Genomic DNA, 19,682 nt, shown 5'->3' with positions numbered 1-19,682 from the left:
AAATCATATTAACATTCACCAACACGCATTGCAGCGCCGTGGCGGATTAAGCTCTAATCCTCCTCGTACATGAGGAAAGAAGCTTATGCCCATCAGTGGGATATTACAATCTGAAGCGATAATATAAATAGATCAGTTTACACTGAAACAAGTAGAAAAATTAGAATTCTATGAGAGAAATAAAAGATGTCATTCTGTGTATTTTAATCACCTCATCATATACAATCATATATTTCATATAATAAAAAAACACCATTAAAAAGTATTATAATATAAATAGTTACTATTTCTATAAATATCAACTCCGTGTGTAGATAATTGAAAAAGACAAACCCGCTTTGAGAATACAAGTCGCTTCGCAACAGGAAATACAGTGAATTCCTTTTTCAGTTTCATTTCAAGATAAAACTATATATGAAATACGTATTATTCCGAAGTCCATTATATTAGTCCGTTCTCTATATAAATCCTAAATCCCCTTTCAATTTACTGCGTCCGTTCGTACAAACGTAGGAAACAATTTCCTGTCGTTATTGTTTCGTTACACGGTATGCTTTAAGATTGTATAAAGCGTTTTAAGCGATTTTCGTATTGTTTTGACTTAACATTCAAACTTTAAGTTTTCTGAAACAAATCAATACATAGCATGTCATGTCATAGAATCATCACGTCCTAGCGCTATAAGACTTTTTAAGGAAATAGCAAAAAGGTTATTCGACGTCACAGGAGACCGAAGAGCTGGCAGCTACTTCGGACAAAGAATTAGTCTAGATATTGAAAGGGGGGACGCTGACAGTATCTTCGGAACCTTGCCTCCTTGGACTCCTTTTAATAATATTTTTTTAGTTATTATATATATATATATATATATATTATAATTAAAAGAAAATCAATACATGTATAATTGTATCTACACCAACATTCTATAGAACGCAAAGCGCTAATGCTCACGAACTACTGTTTCGAACTGTATAATTCTTTTTGTATTGGGTGGCCCATTCACCGAGGAAAGTTATAGGATATTATATTTTTATCAAATTAACGCGTATTTAACCGTGGGTCACAGTTAATATCTAATAATAATATTCCACAGCTGAGCATATGACGCCGTGATGGCGCAACGGTCACAGCCATGGATTGTACCTGTTGCGCTGGCGGTTGCGGGTTCAATCCCCGCACATGACAAACATTTGTATTGGCCATACAGGTGTTTGCCGTGGTATGGGTGTTTGTGCAGCCTTTGTGGGTCTCCCCACCGTGCCTCGGAGAGCACGTTAAGCCGTCGGTCCCGGTTGTTATCATGTACACCTGATTGCGTTCATTACTCATAGTAGGGAATATATCCGCCAACCCGCATTGGAACAGCGTGGTGGATTAAGCTCTGATCCTTCTCCTACACGGGGAAAGAGGCCTATGCCCAATAGTGAGCTATTACAGGCTGAAGCGAGCATATGACTTCTCTATAGAGATATTCCCTAATACTCCACGCTTCTCTACTTCGGATTCGCGAATAATTTTCAGACCACGAGTAACGATCACAATCAGATACGGTCTTCGGCTTCAAGTGGTCTCTAAGACGTGAAATAAATACCAGAAAGAATAATAGACCAGACGTAAATATTTCGATCGATTCAGCCTGTATCATCCCACTGCTGGCCGTAGGCCTCTTTCTCCATCTAGGAGAAGAATTAGAGCTTAATCCACCACGCTGCTCCACTGCGGGTTAGCGGATATACTCCAACATAACATATCAACCCTGGATAACCTTAATCTTAGTAGATACCTTTACTAGTATCCCTTAACCTGGGTTCCTATTGGTATCCTATATATATCCAACTTTATTGGACTTTCTTGCACCACTAGCATTAGCAAAAAAAAATACACATTAATATGGTAAATGTTCTCGGAAAATGCAAATTATGCATATTGTATTCTCTTCACTTTACAATGGCTTTTATCCTACTATAATTTTTTTTTCACTTTTTACCATTTTCAAAGGCTAAAAGAACTGGTCTATTATAACTAAACGATATTACGAAAACAATCACTACCTGCTTTTATTACCTCCATTTAATCTTGTAGAAGAACATAAACTTTTTTATGTCTCGTTTTTATTAAAACTTAAAACTTATGAAATAGGAAATTTACGATGTTTCATACGAAACGAGACGCGTTTTATCTTACCAATTAAAATAAACACGCCGTTCTAATTCACTTAAATTTCATTGGTCAAAGGGGCGCAGCTAAGCTTAGTGACAGTCGTGTGTCACTATTTTCTTATTACTTAAACAGTGAGGATGTTTCATAATTTCATAATAATATTAATTTACTTTTTCTTACGGAGACGCAAATTGGTAGCCCAGCAGATGTAACGTACCTGCAGTACCCTTTGTATTCGCTCGAACATAATTTTAAATCTCACGCTGGAGTCTGTATGTTTGCTCGTGATGATGTTTGCTGCCGGCGTCTACGTAACTTAGAAATACCTAACCTTTCCATCATGTGGTGTTTATTGGATACGGGCATGGAGCAGATTGTGTATGCCTGTACCTATCGGTCGCACAGTGGTGATCGGGAGACGACTCGGATGTTCGACTATCTCAGTGAGACGGCTGACATGGTCCAACGTCGGTATCCAGCTGCCCAAATGGTATTTCTGGGGGATTTTAACGCTCACCACCAGGACTGGCTGTTCTCATACCAGAATACCGACCACGCCGGGAGAGAGGCGCTCAAATTTGCTCTGTCGCTAGATCTTACCCAGCTAGTCCAAGAAGCAACACGAGTACCCGACGTTGACGACCATACACCTAATTGTTTGGACCTTCTGTTGACAACTGACCCAGACCGGTCCTCGGTATCAGTTGCAGCTCCCCTGGGCACATCTGATTACTGTGTGGTAAAGTCAGTATCTAACTTTCACCCTCTGGATACAGGTCCTACCGGAACCAGACGTGTGTGGCGATATAAGTCGGCAGATTGGGGTGAGATGCGATACTTTTTTGCATCCTACCCTTGGCGGCGGACTTGCTTCTCTTCCAGTGATCCGTCGAGTTGCGAACAAGAAATATCGGAAGTGATACGTCAGGGGATGGAGTACTTCATTCCATTTGCTGATGTATCACTAGATGGCAAGATCCCTAGGTGGTATAATGCAGAATGTGCCGAAGCTGCAGCCCGTAAGGACTCAGCGTTTAAATCTTCAATCTCCGGACATAACTACGAGGAAGAGAGCGTTCAACTCTGCTGCCAAGTCCTACAAAAGGGTTCTTAAAAAAGCTCGTTTCAACCGTATTAAACGCATCGGAGCCCAACTAGCTTCCCATCCGCGCAGTAGTAGAGCATTTTGGTCACTCTCTAAGTCGGTTGAAATGAGCTTCTGCCGTCCCTCGCTGCCTCCTCTGCTTAAACCAGATGGATCGCTGGCCTTTACTGCGACAGACAAGGCTAAACTTTTAGCGAATCTGTTTGCAGAAAATTCGCTCCTTGATGCAGGTAGTGCCTCACCGCCCAGACATCCACCTTGCGACTCTGTTATGTCAGAACTACGCATTCGCCAAACTGAGGTTTTGAGAGTACTCCGTAACTTGGACGTGAGTAAGGCTAGTGGTCCTGACGGGATACCAGCAAGAGTACTTAAACACTGTGCTCCTGAGTTGTCTCCTATTCTCACGCGCTTGTACCGCCTCTCTCTAAAATCCGCTCAAGTTCCTAAAGCATGGAAGATTGCCAACGTACAACCTGTAGCTAAAAAAAGGTAGTCGTGCCTACCCGGCTAATTATAGACCTATCGCGATCACCTCCATACTGTGTAAAAGTTTGGAGCGTATACTGAATGAAAAGCTCCTAGCATACCTCAAGTTGAATGACCTCCTGTCGGACCAGCAATACGGTTTCCGCCGTAACAGGTCCACGGGGGATCTTTTAGTGTACGCCTCGCACATCTGGGGCGAAGACTTGGACAAGCACGGAGAAGCGCTAGCTGTCTCACTTGATGTATCGAAGGCATTTGACCGGGTCTGGCATAAGAGCCTATTGAGCAAGCTTTCAGCTTACGGAATACCCCCGAGCTTGTGTGACTGGATATCAGATTTCCTGAGTGGACGATCATTTCGGGGGGTCTTAGATCAGTTCTCTCTGCAACCCTCTTCTTGATTCACATAAATGACCTCTTCAGGCCCGGTATCTTTGGATACGCGGATGACAGCACTGTTACGGAGAGATACGTGTCCGGTCCCCGAGCTGGTGGGGCTGAAACTCATGAGCATAGAGAGGCCCTGGTTGAACGCATGAATTTGGCTTTGAAAGAGGTATCCGATTGGGGTGACGCCAACCTAGTCAAATTTAATGCTTCCAAAACACAAGCGTGTCTTTTCACTGCTAAACGAAGTCCATTCCCATTAGCCCCAACTTTCCGGGGTGTATCTGTTCCGATCAGCGATAGTATTGATCTTCTAGGCATAAATATTTCGTCTAATAGGAACTTCGGACAATGCATAGAATCCAAGGCAAAAATTGCTGGTAAGAAACTTGGTATCCTCAATAAAGTCAGGCAGTACTTCACACCGGAACAGCTTCTTACTCTCTACCAAGCACAAGTTCGATCGGGTATGGAGTACTGCAGCCACTTATGGGATGGCTCTGCCAAGTACCAGCTCGCTGCTTTGGATTCTGTGGATCGACGCGCCAGAAGACTCATCGGTGACAAATCGCTGGTTCGCTCTAGACTTCAAAGTCTCGAACATCGGCGCAAGGTTGCCTGTTTGTCGGTATTTTACAAGTTATATTTCGGAGAGTGTGCTCTAAAACTATACAATTTGGTTCCACCATAACCTTTCTACCACCGAACCGCAAGGCATCGCATGAATCTGCACCGCTATGTGGTTGAAATCCCACGATCTCGCACTAAACGATTTCCTTCCTCGTTCCTAATACGCACCGCAAAAATTTGGAATGCCCTTCCGGCTTCCGTTTTTCCAACGAACTATATCTTGGGTATCTTTGGTGAATAGGCATCTTTTAGGCAAGCGCGCACCACCTTAGGCTACAACTTCACTTGACTTCAGGTGAGATCGCAGTCAAGCGCTAGTCTATATATTAAAAAAAAAAAATTCAAAATAACCAAACTTCACATCTTCCAACTGTTCCGTTATCTTCCATTTAAATTTACGCATTCCTTTTGATATTGACCTCAAGGTTACAAAAATTTCTAACACAATCGCTTCAGCCTCTAATATCCCACTACTGGGCATAGGCCTCTTTTCTTATGTAGGAGAAGGATCAGAACTTAATCCACCACGCTGCTCCAATGCGGGTTGGCGGGTATATTCCCTACCATGGGTAACAATCGCTATTAGCTATACATGATAACAACCGGGACCGACGGCTTAACGTGGGAGGCACGGTGGGGAGACCCACAGGGACTGCACAAACACCCAGACCACGGCAAACATCTGTATGGCCAATACAAATGTTTGTCATGTGCGGGGATCGAACCTGCAACCGCCACCGCAACAGCTACAATGCATGGCTGTAACACAATAGTGAACGAAAATTTTAAAGGCATTAGTCACAAAAACTGCTGGCCATTCCCTGGAAACATTTAAAGGGTACATATATACCCACACACCCACATGGACTACTATACTATACTATATCAACAGAAAGTCTCATCTCAAAGTTCGTTTGACCTCATGCTCTCTCCTTTTCAGTGATAGTATTCTTTTTGGTGAAAGAATTATTAAAAACAGTCCGAAAGATTTTGAGTTTGTGTATTAAAAACAATGTATTTTAAAAACATTATTACAAATTAAAAAATTTAATTATTGTATTTTGATAAGCTGTATTGTGGTTACGGCATCAAAGAATTAGCCACCCCCCTCCCCTCTCTTCCCGTGGTTGTCGTAAGAGGTGACTAAGGGATAACACAGTTCCACTACTACCTTGGAACTTAAAAAGCCGACCGATGCCGGGATAACCATCCAACTACTAGCTTTGCAATACACAGGCAGCAGCGTCTTCGGTGCGACAAAGCCAGCCCTGCGGTCACCAACCCGCCTGCCCAGCGTGCGACTATGGGCAAAACACACGAGTTCAAGCCATTTTTGGCGTGAACTTGTGGAGGCATATGTCCAGTAGTAGACTGCGAAAGGCTGCTGTGATGACGATTTTGATGAGATTGTTTAATTCAATTTCCATATTGATATTTGTTTTTTACTTACTTGCGCCTGGAGCAAAGCTCTGTAAACTATTATGAATAGACTAATATTAGTAAATAATAAATATAAAATTAAGTGTTGCTAAATTAGGAATCATCCACATTATCTCGTTCTAGGGAGTTCTCACAAAAAGGTATTAATTAACATCGAAAATTTAGCAATGAATCATCTTCAGTTGTCAATTATTGTCCTCCATTGTACCAATTACGAAGAGGCGAGGTACGGTCACGCGACTGAAATCGAATCACAATCACAAAGGTGCTTTGAAAGATAAGTTCGTTTCAAATCTATGTGGCTACTATACGTGCTCCCATAACTCTATTATACCGCTGTTGTTCATAGGACTCTGTATAGAATCTATACTGAATATAGGTACCAATATACAAAATTTAAAACTATGTAGTTGGTATTCCTGTATTAGAAAACCGCAAATGTACATTTACTAGATGACACGGCAAACGTTGTCTTACCGCTAAACGCTATTTAAAAATAGGGGTTGGTGGTAGAAGGGTGAAAATTTAGGATTGTATGTATTTTTCAATGCCAAATCATAATAAAATAAAAAATAAATAATTTATATAAAAATTTAAAAAAAATACTGGTGGACTACCCTTAACATTTAGGGGGTTGAAAAATAGATGTTGTTCGATTCTCAGACCTACCCAATATGCACACGAAATTTCATGAGAATCGGTCTAGACGTTTCGGAGGAGTTTAACTACAACACCGTGACACAAGAATTTTATATATTAGATGTGATTTTGCAAAAGGAATAAATATTACCTATAATCAGTATCAATAAAAACGAATAGTCGAAATGTATATGCATAATTTCCAAAAGTCTCAAACCGTCGTTCTGTATTCGTTATTGTCAAGTTAAGCTAAAAGTTGCTTACAAAAACCATACACAATAAAAAACTAGATGACGAAATAACTAAAACTTTAAACTACAACGTATGAGTGACAAGTTGTCAACGTCACTTATCAGGAATCTCTAAATATTTAAATAATAATCGCGGTAAGCCAGAACATACTAACCGCCTGAAATTATTGAAATTGCTGATAAAAATATATCTGTCTCATTCTAAGATTGGCAAATATTATGAAAGCAGAGTGCGGCAAAGAAATTAGTAGTTTATGCAACTGTCATATAATGAAGGGTATTAAAACACGAGTGTGAGTTTATTAAACGAGCGCAGCGAGTTTCATAATAGTAACGAGTGTTTTAATACCCGTGTTATATGCAGTTGCATACACTACTTTATCTTCACTAATGCAATTAATCAAACAACAAGAGTAAAAGCTGACAATAGTTTATTTATAATAATTGTTCAAATTTTGGATGGTACAATTTTGAAAGTTAATGTTAATTATTGATCCAGCAGCTGTAGCGGTCGCGGGGCAAGCAGTAGAGCTCGTAGACGAAGTCGGAATAAGTTATTATATTCTTTTTCATATAATTTTCTAGATTTTTCTGGCAAAAGATTGTGAGTTAATTTTGTTGCCAATTCTAGAATATCCGGAAGCGTACAAATATCATCGTCGCTATCCAATTTTAACTTTTAATTTATTAAATTAAATTCACGCGTACGTGTATTGTCACAGTGATTTTGCCGCCATTAAAATTTAACCAATGAGAGCGCAGCTGCGCGCATGCGCGCGATGTTATAATGAGATTTTACGATATCGATGTGGATATTATACCATCATGTGAAATTGCTTAAATTGAATGTTTTGTTGTCTGCGCTATAACAGTAGTAATTATAAGTCAAGTATTGGAAACATAAGTAGAATGTTACAACATTAGTGTAGATAAAAATGTTTACGCTACTTGTATCGTAAATTATTCTGTTAAAATTTCAAATATCGAACACTATTTGCACATACAGAACTTGCACTATTAGATCTAACAAATTTATTTTTAAAAAAGTGTTGATAGATTCCAACCAGTAGCAATTAAATCAAATATCAATTTACGAGCATTTAAAAATGAAATACATTTATAGATTAATATAGATTTGATTGTGTTCTATCAAAACATGGATATATCTTTCTTATGACAACAACTATATAACTTTGTAGTTTAGATATACATATTTACCACACCTAACCTACGTTTAGATTTTAAATAAATAAATAAATAAATATCATACTAAATACGTTGTTAGAATCGTGCTCACGCTTTAGGTCCCGAATATAAATAATAAATGTAAGTAGGTAATTCCAATATATAACTAAAATAATAAATAACTTCAAAGGAACTTTCATTTTTTTTTTTTTTTTTTTTTGATGTTACTAGTTAAGGAAGGTCGTGAAAGGGAGGAAGGTGTGGAAAAACGTGAAAAATTAAAACTAAAATATTTTTATTCAGTGATTGCTTAATATTCTTTACCAACTTTTTATTTATAGAATTAAATTACAAAAGTTTCAACAACTAATAATTATGTCGGAAGTATTTTACTTAATTTAATTTGAAGGTATTTTTTTTTTTTTTTGATATGTATCAAAAATGTACCTACAAATGAGGTTTGATGTATAAAAAGTATAATGTTTAGGAATATATGTATTTGTGAATTCGCCAAAACGTATAAAAAATACACGTTCACATAATATATTTGTACAAGTAATAGTTTCCGTTTTACTCGATAACAAAACCTATTTTACCTCGTTGATAAAATCTTCAGCCTTTATGAAGCTGTCAACAGAGGCCGTTCAAAAAGTTTTATACCCCGTATCGCAGTGCAATCCACGCGTCGAGTGATTTTTTTTTGTTTGTTTTTTTTTTACGTTTTGATATTTCATGTAAACTTAAAAATATTTTCAACTAACAATCCGTACCGGCTTCGGGTGGGTAAGTTAATAAAATAAATACTCTTAGCGACTACCAGGGGCGGAGGGTATGTTATAGACGCAATAATTAAATTGATTGGTTATATCATAATATTTAGCATCATTCATTTATTTTCCGAAATTTCTTTTACTTTTTTAAATATTTTGTCTTATTTTAATATTAATAATTAATACCAATGCGCCTATTTTTTATAGTTTGAAATTGAGTGTTTCAAAATTGTGCTTTATAGTCATTTTATTTTAATGTATTAACTTTTCAAATCGTCTCGTTTATTCTCTGAGTAGTCGTTTTCATATAATTAATTTCAAAATATCAGGGTCATGAGTTACACACATATTTCCCATACTCCACTTAGATTTCAAACAAGCCGCTACATCCCACACTTTCTCGATTTTTTACACCGTATACTGTATCACCATCAATCTTGATCTAATTTAATAAAATTAATGACTTTGTTCTACGTAGCTCAGAGTTACGTAATTTGTGGAAATTTCGTATTTTCCACGATAGAAGTCGACTGATTGATCACGGAGCGCTAAATTGTTTTACTTGAAGTTGCTCCGATAAACTTGTTTTTAAACTATTCTCAAATAATAAATAACGATCGGCGACACAGCAACAGTTACGTGTTTGTGAAATAGTTAACACCCACCACATGTTTGAAATTAGCTCAACCACTTTGAGTATTAAATTAAAATGAAATAAATGTTAATATTTGAATTGTACAGAAATAGGAAATTTCAAATAGGAATGTAAATTACTTTAAGGACGCTATCACATTTTTCACTCGCTCAAGTTTAGGTATTTAAATCGCAACACAATAACTTTACGCGTACGCACACATTGATACCGCTATCTGCTCGATTTTGTACCGACGTAACTAATCTTGGTACTTGAAAGTATTAATTTTTAATTTTACTGGTATTGATTAGTAAATTTAGTTGTAAGTTTAAAGTCGAACTTGGTAACTGTTACTAAGTACCTACTATTCACGGAACCTCTCCCCTACTCTGTTTATGACGATGTCTTAAGGCGTCAGGGTATCTACTACTCGTTCGTCGTACTATACAATAAAATATAATAGATAATAATACGCTTATTTTTATAATTCAAAATCACATACAATTTTAAGTTATATTATTATAGTTTTAACATTATAATAATATAAACATAACATATTTTACGTAAACAATCTATACAAATAAATAAAATTGGAGTGTCCTTTAGTTATATTAAAATACTGCTTTTTACTAAATGCATACGGATGTATACACGGTCCATATACCAAAATAACATTTTTCCAATTTTTGTCTGTCTGTCTGTCGGTATGTTCCGGCTAATCTCTGAAACGGGTGGACCGATTTTGACGGTACTTTCACTGGGATATATCTTATGCAATAAGGAGTAACATAGGCTGCTTCTATTTTAGAAATTTATTTATTTTATAACTCTGCAAACGGAACAATGATGATGATGATGAATGTAAATTTAAAATAAAATAATTTTTAACAAAAAAAAAAACCGACTTCAAACAGGAAATTTCTTCAATATTATAAAATATTTATTTAATCATTTCTGATTAACTAAATCAAAATTCGAATTACTTTGTACTAAGTAAGTTTATTTTTCACTTTTTAGTTTCCTGTTAGAAGTCGGTTTTTTTTTGTTAAAAATTATTTTATTTTACAATTTTTAGTGATGGGTAGACCTAACAAGGATGCTTTTTCTCTTGTGTCGGGGGTCCGGAAACATACACAATACACAAGCACAAACATCCAGATCATGACAAACATCTTATATGGCCAATACAAATGTCTGTCCTGCGCGGAGATTGAACCCACTAACGCCAGCGCAACAGCCAGTGCTGTGACCGCTGCGCTAACGCGTCGACATACTATGAGTAAAGTTCGCTATCAGGTGCACGTAATAACAACCGGGACTGACAGCCTAGCGTGTTCTCCGAGGCTAGGTTGGGAGAACCACAAGGATTAACAACTAGACTGAAAATAAATATTTGTATAAACATAAATATCCACTCCAAGCGGGAATCGAACCCGCGACCGTCAGTGTTTAGGCGCCGCCGACGCGGCACATGCACCATTATATCAGAGCGGTCGTCAAACAGCAAAAGGTAACTGCTATAAATTGTTGAGAAATTCCCTCGAGTGTTTATGGGCTCCATCATCAAACCTGGTCCTGTGACACAGATGACCACACAGCAGGTAATTCCTCGAATATCTTTCGTCTCCATCATCAGACTGTAATGGCACTTGTAATTCATATAGGTGCAAAGTTCTCATCGATAGAAATGAATTAAGTTCAAACAGCAGGTAATTGCTATAAGTCGTTAAAGAGTTCCCTCGACTATCTTTTGTCTCCATCATCAGACTGTAATGGCACTTATAACTAATACAGGTGCAAAGTTCTCATCAATAGAAACGAATTAAGATCAAAAAGCAGGTAATTGCTATAAATTGTTGAAGAGTTCCCTCGACTATCTTTCTTCTCCATCATCAATCAGATCGACTCCAGACCTTTATTAAATAGTAGTGCTTTATAGTACTTAATGAAAACATTATTAAATTTACTAGTCACCCGTACGATTTTTGAAAGTTTCCCTCGATTTCTCTGGGATCCCATCATCAGATCCTAGTTTCCTTATCATAGTACCAAACTAGGGATATCTCCTTTCCAACAAAAAAAGAATTATCAAAATCGGTTCATAAACGAAAAAGTTATCTCCGAACATAGTTACATTAAAAAAAATATATATATGTATACACGGTCGAATTGAGTAACCTCCTCCTTTTTTTGAAGTCGGTTGAAAAGAAGACAAATTGTAAAGATTACTTATTATTATTGATTATTATATATAAACCAGATGCATAGCAAAGACAATCGATTGTGAAGTATCAATTTCGTCCAAGCACAGTACACACAAAAAACTCATTTTTTACGTAATTATTACTTGCGCTGAAGCGATACAGCCGTGCTTCCATGAGCGCGTTTCGGCGCGGAATGACGAACGACGATGGTTCACTTGTAAAAAATGTATGAAGAAATTTGAGAGCGTTTCTTATTTTTCTCATAAATGGAAATATTATTTATTTTTATATAAAATATCTAGCGCTACGCATAGAGGACTAAATAAGCAACAATTTCTTAGTGTATTTATTTTTCTTAGTGCAGTGTATTTAGGCTATAATGGTTCCAATTCAGACCCGTCTTTTTTTAATTTTTTGCGATTTCTGTGATGGTTAAACTGTATTTGTGTGAAAAGTTTTTATGGGGCTATAGAATTTTTATGGTCTCACTCGGAGATGAATATATTATCTTTCATTTGAAACCAAGATATCCTCTCAGGGTGACTCCTAATTAATTAAAATGGTACGTGAAAAACACTGATATTTGTAGAAAAATGTGATAGCGTCCTTAATGTAATAATGCCGGAAATTTTTTATTACTTTTTTTACCACGCTCTACAGAAATTATATTTTCTTCTAGAAAAACCTTTGTTAATTATCTCTTATCATATAGCTATATATATATATATATATATATATATATATATATATATATATATATATATATCTTATTATATAGCTATATTTTACCTGACTTTGATAAAACATTTACCTTTTTAACCGACTCCAAAAAAGGAGGCGCTTACTCAATTCGATCGTATATATATATATATATATATATTTTTTTTTTTTTTTTTTTTAATGTATGTCCGGGGATAACTTCGTCGTTTATGAACCGATTTTGTTAATTCTTCCGTGGCGCCGTCTATAGTGAGTTCTTTACAGAACCCCGAACTATTAGTCACTTAGACCAAATATAAAATCATCATATCAAACATTTCTATAGCTTAAGAGGAAAGGGTACCGGCTCTTTCTCCATACAAACGTAGTCGACTGTTTTCTCCCTGGATAATGACACTAGATCAAATATTTTTGTGACATAGAACTCTTTGCTGCCATGAACATGCCCCTATGTTTTGATTTTTTTCATATTCTTATTATCATAGGAATTAGGAGACTTCAAAAACTCGAAATATTGCATAATTTTTTGTACATTTTCAGACACTCATTAAAAAAAATATATGCATATTTTCAAAAAAATGAGAACATAGGGGCATAGCCGAAGTCTTCTTTTATTTTATAAAAAATAAAATAAAAAAAATTGCCATGTTTTGAGGAGAAAACAGTCGACTACGAAACACTGTTTTAGTCAAAAATTATCTACCTAAAACGGTCTGAGCTGCAGTTGTCCCTTTCTTGCTTTTTGGGGGATAGGTCTGGGGGAGGGAAGGGTCAAAGCAATACGTTTATACGCCAGCGAAGTGATGCCTCATAGTCGATAATTATATCGATACACTAGTGATGTAATTTTTAGTCGATATGTTCTAAAATTCGTATTAACAAAATTAAATAATTTCTCTTTTCATAACTATAATAAAACCGTATTCGTATATGCGTTTTTTTTTTGTAACACTGTGTAAACCTGGGCTAACGAAGGGTTTCGCTAACAAATAACAATGATAATAATGGTAAATAACTGTGTTGTTTTTGGTATCAAATTAAAGGGCTCAATACAAGGATTTCAAAAAAGTATATTATGATTATTATTACCGTAATACTAATAAAAAATACGATAAGAAAGTTTAAAAAATTAGGACTCTTTCCCATGCCTATGCCAAGCAAGCTGCGAGCCGCGCTTCTTCCTCGCCTCCTAGGCGAAAAACAACTTCGGGGTTTACTCTTTCCAATATATTTTTTTTATCAATTTCGGAATACTCTGTAAAAAGTTATGCATGGTCAAACATAAATAATATAGGTAGGTGGCGACTTTAGAACCTCCTCTGTTTTTTTTCATCGGTAAAAAATTGCTTAGTTGTTTTCTTGACATTACTGAGGAGCAGATTATTAAATTTGGTCGAATCTATGTACCTATGCGATTCGTATTTGGACTTCGCAAATAGAATCATATTTCTGAATTGCGTAAAAAACTCAAGTGGAACCACTGGCGTAGTATTCCTTGGAACACCGGGAACCTTGGGGCCCTGTATCAAAATTAGTGGGGGGGGGGCAGGCAAATGATGGGTAAAGATTTCTCACAAAAAAATTCTTGCATTGAATTAAAATAAATATTTATGATTATAAGTTATTACTTCCTCCTAAAATAGACAATAGTGAGTGTAGTCTGCTGTAGCTGTTCCTGTTCCATCGAAGTCCTTAGGTAATTTTTTATCAGTTTTAGTTTTGAAAAACATCAAGATAATACCTCCGGAAAACTGGATGCAAGGCTATTGAATTTTATCAGTAATAATTTCATGAGTTCTTTAATAGAATGAATGTTTTGAATTTCGGATTTTAAGCTAATTTAAAGAGCTTGTAGTTCCAAGCTGGAGAGTTATCAGCCTTGACCTGCAACAATAGATGCGGGGGATCGTTCGCTTCAGCCTGTAAGGCTAATACTATTAGTGAATTCCTATGAATCTCCCGCATCTATATGCGGGGGATTCACAGGCTCATAGCCTGAAGAAGAGATTCAACGCTGCCTCCAGGTCTTACAGGTAGTAAATCGCTAGGGCAAAGTTCAAACACTAGTAGAATTGGTGAGAAACTTTTGGGCTTTCCAAACGGAACCCGTGCCTTTTGCCTCTTACAAAAGCTGTCGAAGGTAACTATTTTTAGTCTACACTTCCATCATTGCGCGAACCTGAAGGCTCTCTGGCACATTATGCGAAAAAGTAAGCGAAAATTCTTTGCACTCTTCTCGCGTCGAATTCAACTCTTGACGATGAGGGGAAAGCACCATCGAGCATTCCACGGTGCGAGCACGCGATGCGTAATGTGCACTATGAGCAGTGTCGTTTGTCGTGTTCTGCATTCTTTCGACGTCAAGAAGTCTAGTGGTACTAATTGTATCCACCAGTGGTTAACAACCAATTTGCGAGCTTCGTGCGCATTCTTTCCGCGTATATTCAAACTGTGGAATGACCTTGCTAAAATTTGGGGGTTTCAAGCGAGTTCGAGTGTCTACATCTTTTTCTAAGGGCCATGGGCGACGGTAGCCGTTATATATCACATTGCTTCGTCTGCTTGTGTGCCCCATTCTTATATAAAAAACAATAATTCATTGTTCATAATGATTAACTGAATTCCCAAATAAACGATACAAAATGTTATCAACTATTGGGCGCACGCTTAACTCGGAGAAAAGGGGATTGCTTTTCAGACTTCAGTCATTTCTGAAGTGAAAATTCTATAGGTATGTATGACTTTTTTGTAATCTTTTTTCCAGGAAGCACAAGATTAAGTGACATTGTGGATAACATTTTACTAATTTTTGCTTACACACCTTAGGGGCCCTGTAAATAGGGGGCCCCGTATCATTGATACGGCTGATACGGCAGTAGTTACGCCCTGAGTGGCACCCAATTCCCTTCTGCAGGAATACGCATATTCTCAACTTACTTTACTCTATTCTTTTTAACCCTGTTGTACCTGCTTATCGAAAGCGACGATTTGAATTTCTTAATGATTCCCATGAACGCAGTCTTCGTTATGAGGAAAGCTTACTTCTTGAATTTCCCTCTCACTCCTCTTTCTTTTATGCTAAATCTTTCACTGTTCAAGCTTCTCGACTTAGGAATTCTATAGACGTGTAAAATTGGTTTCTATTTTTTTACCGACTTCTAAAAAAGGAGGAAGTTCTCAATTCAACTGAATTTTTTAATGTATGTTACTTCAGAACTTTTGACTGAGTGGACCGATACCAACAAAAAAAATTTCATCGAAAGGTGGTGTCATTTGGTCCCACTTAAATTTATTTGAGATCTAACAACAACTTTTCGAGTTATATCTAATAATACGTTTTTACTTGACTATTTTTTTGTCGACCTACGTTGTATTATACCGCATAACTTTTTACTGGGTGTACCGATTTTGATGATTTTTAATTTAATCGAAAGTTCGTGTTTATCGTGTTTAATTTCATCGACATTTGATAATAACTTTTTGAGTTATCTTTAAAAACGCGTATTTACTTGACTATATTTTCGTCTACCTTTTTCGTATTTACATGTCGATGTAATTGAAGTCGGTTTTTTTTTCGTTTGCGAGCAAGTCGAAATCGGTCCACCCAGTCAAAAGTTCTGAAGTAACATATATACAAAAAAAAAATACAGTCGAATTAAGAACCTCCTCCTTTTTTGGAAGTCGGCTAAAAATCAATCTGATACGTATTATTATTTTCTGTCGGTGTACAATAAAGTGTATTGTTATGTTATGTCATGTTAATCAACCACTCTTTAAAAAAATTGAATCGATTACGTAATTTGCCTAACTAAAAAAACATAAATAAAATAATAATTGCAAAAGCCGCCTTCATGATTTTTGTAAGTGTACAGTATATAATGTGTGAAATTGTTGTGATTTATTTAGCTATCTTTGTGTAATTATTGAATTTTTATCTTGTTCCAGCCTATTCAGTTGACTTTATAATACCTAGTTGTTCTTCACGCAGGCGGCTTTTCTTGTTTTTTTTTTTAATTATAATATTATTTTTAACCATTGTTATATCGCCGCAATTATATGTTAATTAATACATATAACCTATAGGTATCTATGTATTAATAACTGCGACAAACATGAGACATTACAAATGATATAGGTACTAAGACAAACGTTTTATACTATGTATGTACTACATTACATATATATACTATACTTACACTTATACTATATACTACATGTATACACTATAATTATGTATGTATCTCAATACCCATTCTTACACACACCTCAACCAAGTAATTACATACCTAATTCATAAATAAAGTACCTAAGTATTTCGATAATTACCCACAAAAATATAGTAATGTATCAAGTCACAAAGAGTATCCAAGTCAAAATAATAAAACATAATAATAAGTAGTTTACGAAATCCAATAATAGTAAGCCGAGTCACAGCAATACGATGCAGAACAAATTCAATAAAACAAGCCAAATTCAGAAAAATAGCACTAAGCGCTATATGTATTCGTAGTCAATCACAAACGAAAGATGCGAATTCTAAAATATCGTCAACAATTAATAGCTGAATAGCTGGCGCACGCACACTAACAAGACGACAGTCACACATAGAAAAAACGGAGCGGAAATGGCGCGGGGCGCGGTAGCGGCATGCAGCGCGACAGAAACATTTTATTCAAATACCTATTTTTGAAAAGTCTCTCCGGTACCCTTTCCTCTTAATCGGTTAGAGCACCGACACGGTCAGTCGGAGATGCAGGTTCGATCCCTGCTGAAACGGTCGATTTTTGATATGATACTAAAAAAATGTTTTGAATTTCCTAATGTGTGGATAACAAAAATAAAATCGTACAAATTCTTTTTTTGTTAGAAAGGAGATATCCCTAGTGTGGTACCATGATAAGGAAACCAGGATCTGATGGTGGGATCCCAGAGACATCGAGTGAAACTCAAAAATCCACATAACTTTTTACTGGGTTTACCGACTTTGATGATTTTCAATTTAATCGAAAGTCGATGTTTATCATGTGGTCACATTTAAATTTCATCGAGATCTGATTACAACTTTTGGAGTTATCTTTGATAATACTTATTTACTTGACTAATTTTTCGTCTACCTACGTTGTATTACTTGTCGATATAATTGAAGTCGGTTTTTTTTTCGTTTGCCTGTAAACACAATTATTCTTTTCTTATAAAAGACATTTTAAAACAAAATTATCTATTTCTGATGCTGAGTTATATTAAAACTTCTATACAAGTAAAAAAAAATGGACATAATGAATTCTACATTAAAGATTAAACTGCAAGCACGAGTTAGGTACACATAACTAATTTATACTACAATGAAAAAACTTTTTCGCATTTTATCGCGGTTTTTTACGTTTTTTTTTTTTTTTAGAACGGACCCGAATAAACTGAGATAAAAGCCGAAAAAGTTGTTTCATTATAATGAGTGAAATTTGCGTAAACATTAGAAAACAATATATTACAATAATTTATAATTGGTAATTTGTTACAGAGACCAGTTTTCAAACTCGTTCCGAGTCTGATGACAGTGACAGCACGTCAAAAGCAACGGTCTCAGGGATGCCTAGACGTGAGTATTGATGGAGTATCACAAACCAAGGCGAGGAAACTCCTTAAGGTTCAATACCTACGATTCTACAAACAAAGACACATATAGATTTGACAAATTGGATTCGAACTTATAATATTTCTTATTATGCGTCGGGGTTCTAATTATTTATTTATTTATTTATTTATTTAGGATCACCAGTAATTGTAAACACTAATTACACAATAACGTAAACCTAATCTTAATAAATACTTTAGAGCTAAGTGACCACATGCAAAAAGAAGCGTTACATTCCTATATTATATAGACGCGATAGTTAGTGAGGATGAATGGGTGTAGGTTTGTAAGTCTTAACTTTTGTGTGATTGTTATGGAATTTAGAACATAGATAACAAGAGATCGCGGATATTACATAATTAGGCTACTAATAATTCCAACATTCCTATAGGATTTGAAATTACTCGGGTGAAGCCATAAGACGTAGCTTGTTTCCTACAAATCTGGCAATCTAAAGCTAACAGACTTATAAACAAAGTAATGCACAAACAGGACGACTAAAATACCTATATTATTATATTTATTAATACAGCATTATCACTGTGAATTCGTTATGAGTAAATAGTACTTTAATGGTTAATAACAAAATTTAGTTATTTATTTTATTCGTCTGCAGCTACCGTAGCTTGATAAATACGCCTTATCCAATCCACGTGTACTTATACACTTTCGTAGACTTATATTTAATTTATAAATGGCATACGAATAGGTTAGAAGAACAAGAAGTCTACAGTATTACAATTTTAATAATAAATTATTCTTTATAGTAATTTGATTTGATACTCAAATATACAATAAGACAACTTTTTCGGATCTTATGGCGGTTTATTAAGTTTTTTTTTAAATGCCCGACGTTTCGGATACTTTTCAGCAACCGTGATCACGAGAGGATTGATTACTCAGTTTTTAAATTATTATTACTGATATAAATAATAAATATAAATAAATATAATATCTTATAATACACACACACACACACACGGTCGTCTGTTCCTATGGTAAGCAACTTAATGCTTGTGTTACAGGTAACAACCGACTGTTATAACTATATTTTTAATATACATAAAAAGACTTTAAGAGAATGATGATGACATAAAAAGAATACATATATAAATATATAAATACAAATATTACACCCAGACTCAGGCGGGAATCGAACCCGCAACCCGCGGAACAGAAAGCAGGGCCACTACAAACTGCGCCAACGGGCTAGTCAAGTGATATGATTTAATATATTACATTCCGGCCAAACACATACTGACTACACAACAGTACAAAATGTAATAATAATATTTCAAACTTTTGTAAAACCATATTTAATAAAACGTCATAATACACTTATCGACCAGAATCAGCTTAGCTCATATACATATTTCAGTACATAATATCACGTCCAACGCACCTGGAAACTAATTTGTATTGAAAACGTTCATACA

At 35.8% G+C, this 19,682-nt stretch overlaps 1 protein-coding gene across 1 annotated transcript in view; it reads left to right on the top strand.

Annotated features, from left to right (window-relative positions):
* The window catches only part of LOC123664442 (Down syndrome cell adhesion molecule-like protein Dscam2), an 87,706-nt gene that overhangs the window by 64,515 nt on the left and 3,509 nt on the right, over nucleotides 1-19,682 (top strand). The window contains exon 28 of the mRNA XM_045598986.1: nucleotides 18,133-18,210. Within this exon, the coding sequence (XP_045454942.1) occupies nucleotides 18,133-18,210 (78 nt within the window). The remainder of the gene's footprint in view (nucleotides 1-18,132; nucleotides 18,211-19,682) is intronic.

This window comes from Melitaea cinxia, chromosome 22 (assembly GCF_905220565.1).
Source record: "Melitaea cinxia chromosome 22, ilMelCinx1.1, whole genome shotgun sequence".
Taxonomy (NCBI): domain Eukaryota; kingdom Metazoa; phylum Arthropoda; class Insecta; order Lepidoptera; family Nymphalidae; genus Melitaea; species Melitaea cinxia.
The sequence above is the reverse complement of the archived record's forward strand: the minus strand, read 5'-3'. Positions and strand labels throughout refer to the sequence as shown.